This window comes from Hippichthys cyanospilos, chromosome 12 (assembly GCF_059441005.1).
Source record: "Hippichthys cyanospilos isolate Australia breed blue-spotted pipefish chromosome 12, RoL_Hcya_1.0, whole genome shotgun sequence".
Taxonomy (NCBI): Eukaryota; Metazoa; Chordata; class Actinopteri; order Syngnathiformes; family Syngnathidae; genus Hippichthys; species Hippichthys cyanospilos.
In genome coordinates, this window is record NC_142380.1 from 18,083,987 (window position 1) to 18,098,127 (window position 14,141).

General features: G+C 37.7%; 1 protein-coding gene across 2 annotated transcripts in view; it reads right to left on the reverse strand.

Moving 5' to 3' along the window:
* Nucleotides 1-14,141, reverse strand: part of rnf31 (ring finger protein 31) — a 47,888-nt gene that overhangs the window by 14,009 nt on the left and 19,738 nt on the right. For both annotated transcript variants that reach the window (XM_088430119.1, XM_088430118.1), the window contains exons 13-19: nt 13,338-13,505; nt 13,074-13,259; nt 8,914-9,120; nt 8,567-8,740; nt 6,789-6,887; nt 6,617-6,706; nt 2,836-2,950 (exon numbers count right to left, since the gene is read on the reverse strand). In XM_088430119.1, the coding sequence (XP_088286245.1) occupies nt 2,836-2,950; nt 6,617-6,706; nt 6,789-6,887; nt 8,567-8,740; nt 8,914-9,120; nt 13,074-13,259; nt 13,338-13,505 (1,039 nt within the window). The remainder of the gene's footprint in view (nt 1-2,835; nt 2,951-6,616; nt 6,707-6,788; nt 6,888-8,566; nt 8,741-8,913; nt 9,121-13,073; nt 13,260-13,337; nt 13,506-14,141) is intronic.

The following is a 14,141-nucleotide window of genomic DNA, read 5'->3' on the forward strand; positions in this document are numbered from 1 at the left end:
TCTACTGCAGCAGTTGTTGTAATCAGAAAAAAAAAAAATACAGCTGTACACATTGTTCAAATATGGATCGACACTTCATTATGGACATGTATTTGTGTGCTTACTTCTCCATGCAGTAAATTTGTATCATTTTCACAATTTGATTGGCTCTTACTGGCGATAAGATGTTCAACATGGCACGTAAAACAACTTTCTGGTGATTTAAGAAGGACGTTTCCTCCTTTTTTGCCACCGATTACAGACAAAGAAGGTGCAGCAAACTTCCTCCTGCTACACTGATTAATAACAAGTGATGTTTTGGAAACCGAGCTTTCGCCCTGTATAGGCCCGAGGCAGTAATCTGAAAATGTCGAAACCCTCTATAGAAACATGGCCATATTGACTGCAAATGTGCCGATTGGTTTTGTTTAAGAAGATGGAGGCTTTTTTTTTCCCCCAGCAGTAGTTTTGTTTTTTTTTTTACCTCATTAAATCCAGCGTGACATGCATAGCGCTTTTTGAATGACTGTCTTTTTTCTTAAGAAAACTAAATAAAATACTATCACCCCTAAAGTGTTTTAGGTCTTTTCACTGGCAAGCATTTTTGCATAGGCTGAAGATGCCACGCAGTCTCTGCTTAGAACCCTGTAGATAGATAGCCTTTATTATCACTAAACCTGTAGTACAGAAAAATGAAATTTTGACTTAACGAGCACAAATGACTGACAGGAGAAGACAAGACTGCAAGGCCTGATGGTACCCGCCACGAAGAGCACTTTGCTAACAGTTGGAAGACATGTTACAGGAGTAAAATGGAGGAGGGAAAAATAAAACGAGTCTTCGGCCATGCATAGCTAAAGTCAAGAAGAAAAAAAAAACCACCGCACATGCACCAACAGAAAAAGACACGACAACATATCTCGCACAAACATGTGGATGGGGGTAGGCACAGTGGGGGAAAGGAGGCCATGATGCGGCCCCATGCATGATGCGTGGGTAAAAATTAGGACCAGAGGCAACATTGTAAGTAGGAATGTGTATGTTTAGATGTCTGTGAATTGAATGTGTATGTAAGAGTGTCCTTGAGCTCCCAGTCCAGTCCAACCAACAGTCTTAAGGCCACTTAATCGGAAGGTGGAAAGATTGTCGTATCTCGAGAACATGTCCTCCAAGGAAAGAGAGTCCAGATGACTGTTGTTTTGAGAGCAGGCCCATTAAATGAGATCGACCAAGAGTCCATAGCATGAGATTCTGAATGGGCTTCAATGGGCTGAATTATCAAAAAAATCATTTGATGCAAGCCTCCAATTTCTCAAGAATGGCAACTGTTTTGCTCAGGGATTCAAGAACCGCACCCAGTTTGGAGTTCAGGTCACTTGAAGCAAGAGTCTGAGCATTGATCACTCTCCCAATGCCTTAAGAAAAATACAGCCTCTCCTCCAATCAGGCTGCACCCGCCTAGCCAATTTGTCCATACAACTGAAATCCAATAAGGAGAATGTCTTTGGACAAGATCAACAGTCAAACCATTCTGCACTTGTTCCATGAATAGCCGGCAGCGAATGCCACAGAAGGGCCAGAAGGCTCTACTCTGGTTGCCCCTCTCGTCGAAAAAATGTTGTGGAATGAATCAAAAGCCCACCTGACCAATTCCATGGCTGGATTTAAAGGGCAAGAAATACTGCAAAAGGCCACAATGAAAGATAAAAAAAACGGAGACAGCACGCAACAGAAGTGCAGCAAGCAGTGGAGAGAGCCAAGCAGAAAAGCTATTATGCTGGAAACTACAGTAAAATCCGTCTGCATGGCGGCTGTCCCATAAAAAAGCAAATTGTGAAGCTGGAACACAAGACAGCCTGCGGGCGCTTCCTGGAAGACAAGCAGTCCAATAGAAGTCCTGTATGTTATCTTAAAAATTTGAGTCAGCATTATAGGCCAAATAAGAGGTTTAGCATCTTTTCTTAACAAAAGGTTTGTGCTCATTTAGAATATTGGCACTAGGGCTGCGTGTTGAGTTATTTTTGTCACGTCGAGAAATGGCGGTTGAAGAGGAGGAATATTATTAGGAACAGCGGCAGGGAGATAGCAACAAGGAGGTGGATGAACTCTGGAAACGAAATACAGTACGTATCAATAGGACAATGACATTAGATAACAAGTCAATGACGTTAGATAACAAGTCAATGACGTGACAATGAACTGGAACAAAATTGGGGCTTAAATACATTGCACACTCATTGAGAAAACATACAACAGCTGGTTAAGAATACATGGAGGACAGGTGGAACAAATCACACGAACAAAGACCGACACGTGGGAAACACAACAAGGACCCAAAACAAAAATGAACAGAAACTCTAAAGTTAACCACATAACCCCAAAAAAAACCACGACACCAACAGAACGTGACAGTTTTCTGTTAACCGTATATCTACAAAGTATAATGCTGCAAAAGCTGTATGCATAGAGAAAAAAAGTAACTTGAATAGTTATTTTCCCTTGAGAAGGAAAAAAAAAGAAAATGTATATTGATGACGTATGGCCTTAGGTCTAATTAATGGCTACTAAGTTCTTCCTTCAGCACACTAAGAAGGCCTTGCGAGTTAGGAGATATGGACTCTGAAGGTTACAATTTTCAGTAATGTTCTTAAAATTGTTGGGTACTATTTATCTCTCCCTTTTGACGATGAGATCTCATCTACGCGTTTGAGATTAAAGGTCAATTTGGTGCATATTTATTTGAGTAAGCGCTCAGCTTTCTCGAAGATTTAATGCTGATCATATTACCAGTATAATGCATAAGAATAATGTGAGCGTCTTTGTGTTTGTGTGTGGGTGTGTGTGTGTGGCACGCACTAATGCCGTTGTCTCGTAAGTAGCCAGCCAGGCCCTGTTTCTGATACTCTGGATCATTCTCTCTCTTCCAGGACTGGTATTGTTCACAGGATAAACCTGCATGCTGAGACTCCCACTGCACACAGGATACAGAAAAGGAAAAAATACATATATAACTATAAAGTCTAGGAACAGTTCCCACAAGCTGAATGAAATTCCTTTGTCCATATGACAAATGAGTGTAGGAAACTGTGTAAGCTGCTCTTAGAACTGCTTAGTGAGTGATCACTAAATGTGACTTTTTCTTTTGGTTGTTTTACTTTGGTCCACCTACTCTGCTGCAGTAAGCCAAAAAGAGATTTGTTTTTAAGAATTTTAGAAAGCTTAGTTTCTAAGGTTGGCCCGGACATGTACTGAATCATCCCTTCGTCATGCTGTTATAAGCTGCAACTGCTGAGGTTTTTCCCAAATTTATTGAGCTCCTCTGCTTTGTACGTACGTTCACATTCATCATACCAAATGAATCTATCGCCTCACCTATATCTTGTATACCTACTGTGTATCTTATTCCCCTTTTTTTATATCTAGACTTTTTTTTTGCATGATAATCTGATAACAATTAATATATTATTTATAACTCCTGACAGACGACAATCACAGACAATATACAGTTTCTGCTAACCTAAATAAGTAAACAAACTTTAGTTAAAATAATGGAGATGAAATAATATTTCCTTGTGAGCAGCTTGGTGAGAGAGTGGTTAGCACATGCGCCTCAGAGGTCACTCCCAAGTGCAATTCCTGTGTGACCTTTCTGTGTGGAGTTTGCATGTTCTACCAGAGCTCACGTGGGTTCTCTCCAGGAACCCCAGCTTCCTTCCACACTCCAAAAACATGCATGGCAGGTGTATTGGACATTTTAAATTGTCCTTAGGTATGATTGTGAGTGTGAATGGTTGTTCGTCCCTATATCCCCTGCAGTTGGCTGGCAACAATTTCAGGGTGTCCCCCGCCTACTGCCCGAAGACAGCTAGAATAGGCACCAGCAAGCCAGCAACCCTGGTGAGGATATGGATGGAATATTTTCTTCTAAAATCATCGTATTTTTTAATATCTTAAATTCATGTAAAATGGGGTATCTAACTCAATTGCAAAGAGCCAGAATTTTGCAAAACAAGGTTTATGAGTGTTTGCAAATTGAAACAAAGAGGAAACAATATTAATCCAAACTAACTTTATACATGTTGCTCTGTAAAACAAAACTCTAAATTATACAACTTTGAAATATGAAAATGCTGCAAAACTGAAAATGGGTTGAAATGATAAGACTCTAATTAGCAACAATGGTGAAAACAGTATGAATCTCAGTTAATTATAGAATAGTTATCTAGAAGACAAATCAAAAAAGTGTGTTCCTGTTAATGGCTATATTACAGGGTGCAGGAATTTCACACATTAGGTTCAAAGGAATTATCAGAGAACATCTAATAACAGCAATACTGCAAACACATTCAGCAAAGTCACACTCCAAAAGTTTCACACTATTTTTGTATTATAAAGCGGTTATGCCAATGTACCGTTCTGAGAAAAAGACAAACTTGTTTTTTCCTTGAATAATAACAGAATCACAACTATTTGTGTTTCACAGATACATTACTAGATTTCTATAAGTACAGAATATAATAATAGTAGAATGGGACGTATATTTATTGCAGATACAGATACCTGGACTTGTGAAATAACTCTTGTTACAAAAAAATTCAGCTTAAGAAACACCTCGGAGGAAAAATATAGTAACATCAAAATTCAAGATACGAAATGCGACACTGTTAGAATAGGAGACACCAGCGCTCGCGCTAACATGACTATAATGTAATACGTTATTACAACCCGTGATATCTACCGTATCTGTTATAGTTTCCGTTGCATTTTTATCATTTATTATTGTCTCTTTATGTTTACTGTGGTCTTCCACTTTTCATCTTTGATCGTTTTATCCACACTTCTAAACAACAATTTGCCAACAATTTGCACCGTAGGACTAACAAATATAAAATTTACATTAGCTACAGCGAACATTCCACCCATTCACATAAAAACACATATGTAACATAACACTGCTGTCGTGTCTGACGTTAGCATTGTTAGCATGTCGTTAGCACTTTAGCAACGACATCACACAGGAAGCACTTCGCATGACCCCAAACTAAACAAAGTAAACTTATATGCTAAAATGATTAGCCTTTGATGCAGTCTCAGCATTCCAAATGCCATACGGTGCAAGGCAAAACAAATGCAGATTAGTCAGTATGATCTAATCCGCTTACCGTATCTCTGTTCCTCCCAATGTGCAACCGCGCCCTGCTGCACAAATTACATTGACTTCAATTCAAAAGCGCTGCCAGTTTCACCGTCCAACAAGTTGGCATTGACATAATTTAAGTTGAACGGCAGTTGTGTCAGACATAAAAAGAAGTGTCACAAATGTTGTCTGCCGTCATAGTATTAAACGCCTACAGAGGCAACACCTGTATGTATAATGTTTTTTTAATTTTCGTTACATCTTATACTATAATAGCTATACAGTTCATAGGAAGCTTAAAAAATAGCAGTTATCCACATTCTATTTTTGTGGAGGCACACTCCCTACAAATTTAAATAATAAATGTAAAAAACAAAAACATTCAGTCTGTTATTCTGTCTTCCAAAAAAAACCTCAAATAGCACAATGATTTTTTTGCACGTCGATAAATTGAAGCAGAATTAATTTTTAAAGAATTGAATCTCATCGTTTTGAGCTGAAAATCGATTCTGAATCGAATCAAAGACCCCAAAATCCGAATCGAAAGACAGCCAAAGAGTCTCAGCCCTACTGTTTAATCTCATCCACTTGCATTATAGGTGTGACCCCACCGCTGCACCCGCAAGTCAGCCCAAATCAGCTGAGTCTGCCAGTGAGTCAGTAGTCAGTGGCTGTGAAATTATTCAAAACATGCAAAACACGTTTAAAGGGACACTTGAATCAGTTGAACATATGCACTTGTATAATAGGTCTGCATGTTCAGTACAATAAGAATGATGTTACACTCAATAAAACAATTGAAGTGATTAAAACGTGTCTGGGGTGAGCTTTTAAAAAATTTGGGGACACCCCAAACTGAGGAGGAGTCTTTGGACTTTGTTTGTCATCTAAAATAGTGAACAATTGCCAACAGAATTCTTGTGCATGTTTGCGATGAAAATGAATGGATGGATTCCTACTCTTGTCCACATTAACCTGTGACCAAAATGTAAGTGATCGGCACAATTCCTTCTGATTTTTTTTTTTTTTACAGTAAATATGAACTCAGATGCGAAAAAAATATTATCAGCACTGTTGCACAGTACTTTGAATGGGTACAATGTTATTTGATTTATTACGTATTAGAAACCTTCAAACATTCATTTGTATTGATCTACAAAAAAATCAACATAAATTGTTCTCTTTTGGATTATAATAAATTACATTATTTTGTCCACAAAAATAATCTTTTTCTTGGTTCGGGGGGAGGGCTGTGCAAAGACAATAAATGAGAAGCACTGCTCTAAATTGTCTGTAACTGTGAAAGTAGAATCTATGTACATTCTTTAACGGTTCTGTTAACCTGTAACACTGAAAATAAAAATAATTGGTCGAAAATTGTTTAATAGTCTACATTACAAATGGAGGCCACAATATGCAGATACATGGTGGTTGAAAACAAGAAGTAAAAATGAACACATTTGATGTTAGAAGTATACGGAACTGCTATTTAATACTTACAGGCTTTTTGCACTGAGCACAAAAGCTGTTGCGGCATTGAAAACAGGTGACTTTAAGCTGGTCTCCATCGTAGATGAACCCATACGAACACTATAAAGAAGAGAGGCTGATGATGTTGATGTATACGTTTATAATGTTTGCACCCGTGCATTTTTACGTTTAAAGACCTTACATGGCAGCACCACAGGAACTTTGGGTCCTTGATAAGGGCCTGTTCCGTCAGCTTTTTATGGAAGAGCTCATAAACTTCAGGTTCCAGACATTCCCTCAGCTGAAAGACACATATATATTCACAGATGTATGCTATTATAATGTGAAACATATCCTATAAACATAATATAAATAGATAAATACAACACAGTGTAATGTTAAAATAGCCATGTGCAGTGCCTACTAAGAAGTAGCCGGTTATTTGTAAGGATGTCTTACTGTTATGAGGAAATAATACAGTGGCTAACACAACCTGTTGTTGTGTTGACTGTTATTGTGTTATGTGTGACTAGTAGGGACAGAATGAAACATAAATCCCACCAGACGAGATGTCTCATGAGACTGAGTGCATGAGAGCGAGACAAGACGAGATTTGGGAAAACTTGACAAGAAGAAAAACAACATCACTGTTTTCTTTCTATTGAGCAGAGTTTAAATGTAAACATAAACAGGAGAGACACTTGTTACAGGTTCTATTTTGAGCTGTAGCTGCACTCATTTAACAAAATGCACGCGGCTCACGTCATGTCATGTTAGCTTATTTTTCGCAATGTTTACAGTCTTACGTTTCTTCTGCTGGAAAACCAAAATATCGTCACACAGGTAGTTTGAAAGAAATAAACGAATGGAGAAAAATAATTATAAACAGAGAAGACCAAAGAACACATTTCCGCTGACAAATGAATGACTAAATTGGATATATATACAGTATATATATATATATATATATATATATATATATATATATATATATATATATATATATATATATATATATATATTATAGTTTTTTTGTTTTTCTTTTGTTTGTTTGTTTAATTACATTTAAACCGAGATTTTTGACATGTCTCCCCGTATTTTTTCCCAGTAAGACAAATTGATGTCAGAGCTACAGAACATATTTGACTCAGCCTGCTATGTTCAAAAGTCATCAGTCAACAACCATGTCAGGATGTCATCAATAAAGTGTGAAGTTTCGATTTTCATCTATTATACTGTGTCTGTAAAGTAACCACTCTGGGGAACTCGAGTGCTACTAGCTAGCATTTAATTAAAGCTAGAGGCTGCACTAAACATTGGCAACAGGCGCTGTACAATAAAATCTCAGCGTGATTGAATGTTTCTTTCTGTGTACTGAATTAGCGACTGAATGTGATTTCTGGACAACTCGGTTGTTTGTTTACATCGGGTGTTGCACTGGTAGCTCACAGTTTTGGAGTACAAAGACTAGTCACAGTCATTGCAACATGCTATTCTAGGGAGAAATTATAACTTAAAATAAAAGCAATACAGGGCATTGGTGTCCTTCCTTATTTGGTATAGTAAGACTTCGAAGCATTGACTGGCCTACTCACAAGGTTTGGTAGGGTGCTTTTTTGTCATGGAGTGCATTCTGCTATGTATTCCATTGCAACCCCCCCAACCCCATCTTGTAGGGGTACAAGAAACCTCTCGCCGTTTTAATCTCGCAAGATCTCGTAGTATGCCCATTGGACATCAGTTAATGCTTAATGTGAAGTACCAAGTATGCCACTTTTTCGTGCGTAAAGTTGGTTTAAGTATAATAAATTGTTGTGTGGTCCTTTTCACAAGGTGACTTATTTTTGGATGAGCTAAATGAGGGGTTGTGCAGAAAAGACACACTTTTACACACTACACACTTTTGAGTGACTTTTCTATGCTGTTGGTACTTAAACGACATTGAATAATGAAGGTTATATGGTGCTGATGTAACTCTACCTGGATGTCCAAAGTGGAGAAGTAGCTGTTGAGATCCTCAGGGTCATTGATATCAGGTTCCCAGCAGACTGGACACACCATGTCTCTGATATGTTTGTCCCTGACAGCGATGGTGAAATGTTGCTTGAAACAGTCACAACAGACTGAACACTGGCAGGATGTCAGGGACTGCATCTGAAAAGATGACATGGGAAACTTATTTCGAGTTGCATTTATTTAAGCTGATACAACTGTTAACATGTTGCGGCATTCTATCAAGATAAGTTCAAATGTAACTTAAGGTAATAACGTTTAACCAACATAATGATGTAATGTTAACAAAAATATTACCAGGACACAATCATTACCTTACTATGGGGAAAAACAGAAAGGCAGATGGGACATTCTTTGGCCAGGACTCTTTTGATGAAGTCCCTGTCATGAGATTCCCGTACGGCCTGTACTACATCCTCCAGGGAGTAGGGGGCATTGTGCTCCTGAAGGAGAGAAAGTGCCAACTCGCAGCGACCCCAGCTGGGTAGATCATATACTGCCAGTAACCTCCGACATATGCGCTGAAAGTGTACGATCAATTGACAGTAGTCAAACACAAAACAAATACAAATATAGGACTGACATCTTTATGTAACCCTTTAATGCACAGGTGTCAAAGTCAAGGCCCGGGGGCCAGATTCGGCCCGCCACCTCACTTTTTGTGGCCCTTGAAATGCTCATATGACTTCAGGTTTCTGACTAAAATACCAAAATTGCAAGTTGTCTTTAACTTTTAAAAATTTGGGCGAAGAAAAACAAACATTTTCTCTTTCTCCAAATCTCTTTTGAACAGTTTTTGCCAGCTTCTGAGATCAAATCTTGGTAAATGTGTGATCAACACACTTAAAATGTATTTGAATTCACAGTCAATCCGGCCATCTGACAGAAACTATCACTACAATGCGGCCCAAAATAAAAATTAGTTTGACACCACTGCTTTAATGCAACACATAACCTACAGTTCCCCTGTTGTCCTGGTGTGACATACTCTAATAATTATATAGAAACTGTGCATTTGTTAACCCCTGTGGGAAATTTTGACCCAACTTGAGCTTTTAGATGTTTTTGATGTGTGAGATCAAAGGAAAAGTATACACAAAACACGAGGAGGCTAAAATACTGCATGGATTGTAAAAACATGTCAACTTTCAATATGCCGTCCTGCTGTCCCTTCTAAATTCTTGCAAACGGGAGGTTGAGAGGTACAGCCTGCGTATGTCAAATTTAGGCCATGTCAGGTTCATTTACTCTCATTAAAATATGAAAATATTTCCAATTTTTGACATATTGAAAACCTTCGTTTTATCATACATTTTCCCCAGATTTTTGCATTGATCCTTTGAACGGCAACTCAAACAGGGTGCAGTAGAAATGTTTGTGTTGAGACCACAAACCCAACGGGGGACGCTAGCAGACGACTAATGACATTTGCAAGCCTTTCCATTACTTCATTGAGTGGCTTAGCTGACTCTCATAATGCAAAGTTATTGCTATGCATTGTGGGACTTGTAGTTGACAAAAGGCTTTGCAGGAAAGCTTTTTTTTGCTGCAGGGAAGCGTTTCATTTCATGCAACATATAACGTAACATTTGCCTAGTCACGTCTGCAAAATCTCCACCATTGAATCTGTTTTAATTTTTTTTTTCCCCTCACAAAATGAAAAGTCTTCAAAACGAAACAGCCTTGGATTTTATACTGTATTTTTTGGAATATAAGGCGCGACTTTTTCCTCATGATTTGAGCCCTGCAGCTTTTAGTCCAGGGCGGCGTATCTGCTTTTTTTTTGTTTGATTTTTTTTTTTTTTTTTTTGCGAGCCACCAGGAGACAATCCACTGGTCAAGCAAAAGTGTGTATGTGTTTACGGTGTCAATTTATGGAACAACTATGAAATAGAACGGAAAAGATGTGAATCAATGCCTGTGTTCAAAAAGAGTTTTAAAAATATAGTATTGAAAATATATATTTTTTAAATGTCTAAATTGAATAAGAGCTTGTATAAAAGTTTGGGTAAATTTGTGACATGTAAATTTTATAAACAGTATACAGTATATATTATTTTATTGATATACTTATGATTGTATAAAAGAATTATATGCAATGTGTTTTTATGTTCAGTAAAATAATCGATCAAATAAAGGGATATAAAAGAAGATGCTATTGAACAGAATATTGAGTATTCTGTTGGTGTTGAAAATATCCATCCATCCATCCATCCGTTATAAATATATTTTGATGCAGGCATGTTCAGTTTATTAAAGAGGATGTTTCTGTTGGCAGACAATTACGAAAAAAAAATCCATATAGCATCTTTTTGCAAAAAATAGCTGATGTTATGACCTGTGTCTTATAGTCCTGTGCGGCTTGTCCGTGACAAAAATCGTTTTTTTTTTTTTTTTCTCAATTTTTGCTGCTGCGGCTTATATACCGGTGCATCTTATAGTCTGGACACTGACATTTTAAATGTAAAAATCTATTTATATTTGAAGATGTTATGACCCTTTCAAAGTCAGCCCGAGTTGGATGATAATAAGGCCAGGTTAGTGAAAAATCCCAGGACACCGGGGGTTAAACGTTCCATGCCATAGAATGCATATCTCCACTGTTTAATGAATAACATCAACATTATGGTTGCAACATGGCCACTCAGCTCAATAATAAAAGGAGAAAAGGAATAAACTACTTGAATGTATTTTGGAGCAATTCATCTAAGCAATTCAGAACTAGAGCGTAGCTGTTTAGGTAGATCCAACACTTTGTGGCGGGTGACTGGCACAAATACATATACAGTTCATTTCCTGATTTTAAGCAAGACATCCATAAATATACATTCGTTGGTCAATACACTCTGGTGGCTGTGAGGTCTCACAACATCACCACAGAGGTAAATTTTTAAAAAACTACTGAAGACTGCCCATGTCGGACAGAAAAAGGAAGAACATTTTTCCCTCGAGGGGACCGGGGCAATGGGCTGCCGCGGTTCCCTAAGAGGACACCGCAGTTGGCCACATTACCGCAGTCGCCCCAGTAAATTTCAGTGGCGCCACCAAAATGAAGAGACCATAAAACACACACATATTGGAAAACTAATCAATTAGAGGACAGCAGTTTTTTATGTCAAATTAGAGAGAACAAGGACCAAATGGGAACAAAGTTTACTCACATTAAATCTTATTGAATAGGAATGACTATGTGACCCGTTTGAAATCACAGGTACTGTATATTCTGGCCAACAAAAAATAACTTCTAAAATGGCATCTGGTAATTTCCCATAAAAGGAATAAACAATGCATGTATTTATATGAAGTATCAATGTAACTGCCTGCCCTATGATCCAGCTACATCCGGGAGTGCTGGACATATTTTTTGAAAATTGTTTTCCAATTTAATTAATAAACAGTAATTAACAAAATAATGTTATACTCAAATGTTATTTTCAATAAACTTTTGTTTGCTGTTCACTTGTGCACATCATCATTATGGAGTAAGATCACTGTCAAAAATACATGTGCATAATTAATTATTCTTATCAGTAACAGTAATAATTTGCGAGTTTGTTTTTAATACAAATAAAAATTGTGTGGGGTTGATTTATTTTCTTGCAAATCTAAGACCTGTGAGTGCAAAGTCTCTTCAATACAACTCTCACTTCTACTACTGTATGATGCTTCACTACACACGATTTCAAGTCTGTGCACAACCTTTCGTGTGGATTGCTGACTATGGTTACGAATGTCCTCAGTGGATTGCCTCCTGTGAGGACGAAGCAGAATATTCAAATTTCAACATCTCATTACGCTTAAATGTTAAAGAAAAACTATGCCCATGGTCAAATGAAGCTTTTGTGGGCCATTTCTGGCCATTTCAGCAAGAAGTCTCTCCTGGCAGAAACAAAAGCTGCAGTTGATTTTAAAGTAATGCATATTTCCCTTGAGAAATCTTAGACGCACACACGAAAGTTTAATTTGAAACCTATTAACAAATAAAGATGAATAAATTACAAAAATATAAGTTCATTTTATTTGGTGATGTGGTTTTGTGGCTATTGCTCTTTTATAAACAACAATTTATTTATATTTTATATTCATGTTTTCCACACAATATATGGATTTGGAGACACAGGTCATTAGTTTGCAAAACCTAATAAAATGTGTGTAACAGTAACACTACATTTTTCTTTTCAAAATAAGAGCGAGTTATTTGGAACATGAAGCAACTTTTTGCTGAATTGTGTTATAGTGACTCATTCGTGGTAGTTTTATGCCACATACTATTTCAGTGAAAATAGTGATTCTGAAACCCTGTGTCTATTCTCAATCATTCAAGTCATGGTAATCAATAACATTTCATCATATTGATTGACTGGACTCAAGGCGTCACAACATGTGCTGGGGTGCACAGTATCCATTTACATTATGCACGGCACAGTCTTTAGCAGTAACAAGGAGCAGCCACATAGGGTGTATCTGAACTCACCTGTTTGTCAGGGTGATGTATATCAACTGTTGGCTCAGGCTTGTCACTCCAAATACGTTGATGAAAAGGTTCCAGAAGGGGGCGCTGAAGAAAAGCCAGGGCCCCTCGAACTTCACCTCCACTTTGCCTCAAAACCTCATGACAATGAGCCTCATCACTGAAGCCCAATGAGCACAGCATCTTTACCTGGGGAAGCAAGTGGCAATAGATGTCACTCAAGTATCTGACTCGGGCAAAGTAAGGGCAACTTTAGCAATTTTTTACTTTTGTGAGTCTGTCTCGCAGAGCTTGTCTGGCAGCTATTTCAGAATCACCTCCCGTTAACAGCCAGGCCTGCTTGGCTTCTGCTCTGGAAAGTTGGACCGTAACTTTTGTTTTTAAATCATCATAAACTTTTCCAAACTCCTCAGTGGGGTCCTCACATAACCTGTTCTGTGTTGAGAGTACAATTGATTAAAAGAGGCATAGTATAATTGTCTTCTATACAGTTCAAAACCGTTTTCAGTCGTCCATTGGTACAGACAGACATCTTTTTTGTCAACGGACAGCCGTATGAAATGACACCTCTGAGAAAGCCTGACTAAACGGTAGATTTTATTCAGCCATCGTTTTCATTTGTCATTTTTCCATCAGCTTTCGACTGACTGAATCTTCCAAATATCTGACAGTTGATGTCCAAACACAATCAAAGTAGGCAGCAGACTAACAAGCATGTCCCCTGGGATAAATGGTGGTTACTGAGGCATAAGGACACTACAGTTTCATTCACCACAATATAAAACAGTACATTCTGGTTATAGGGCAATTATCAAATATGTGTTACCGTAAGCAACACTTTCATGACTTTTACCTCTTATTGGTTGCAGATCATGGATGGAACCTCTGTGTAAGAGCTTCGCTTCACAGTCATGATTTCATAAAATGAAGCGCATACATTTACAAAAACCTTGCTCAACACATTCTTTGTATAGGCCTAAAGTACAAAGCAGGTAAGGATTAAACATTAAGAGATTTTAGAATGAAGTATTAAGGGATGTTTGTGTTATTTTGATTTTGAAATATAACGTG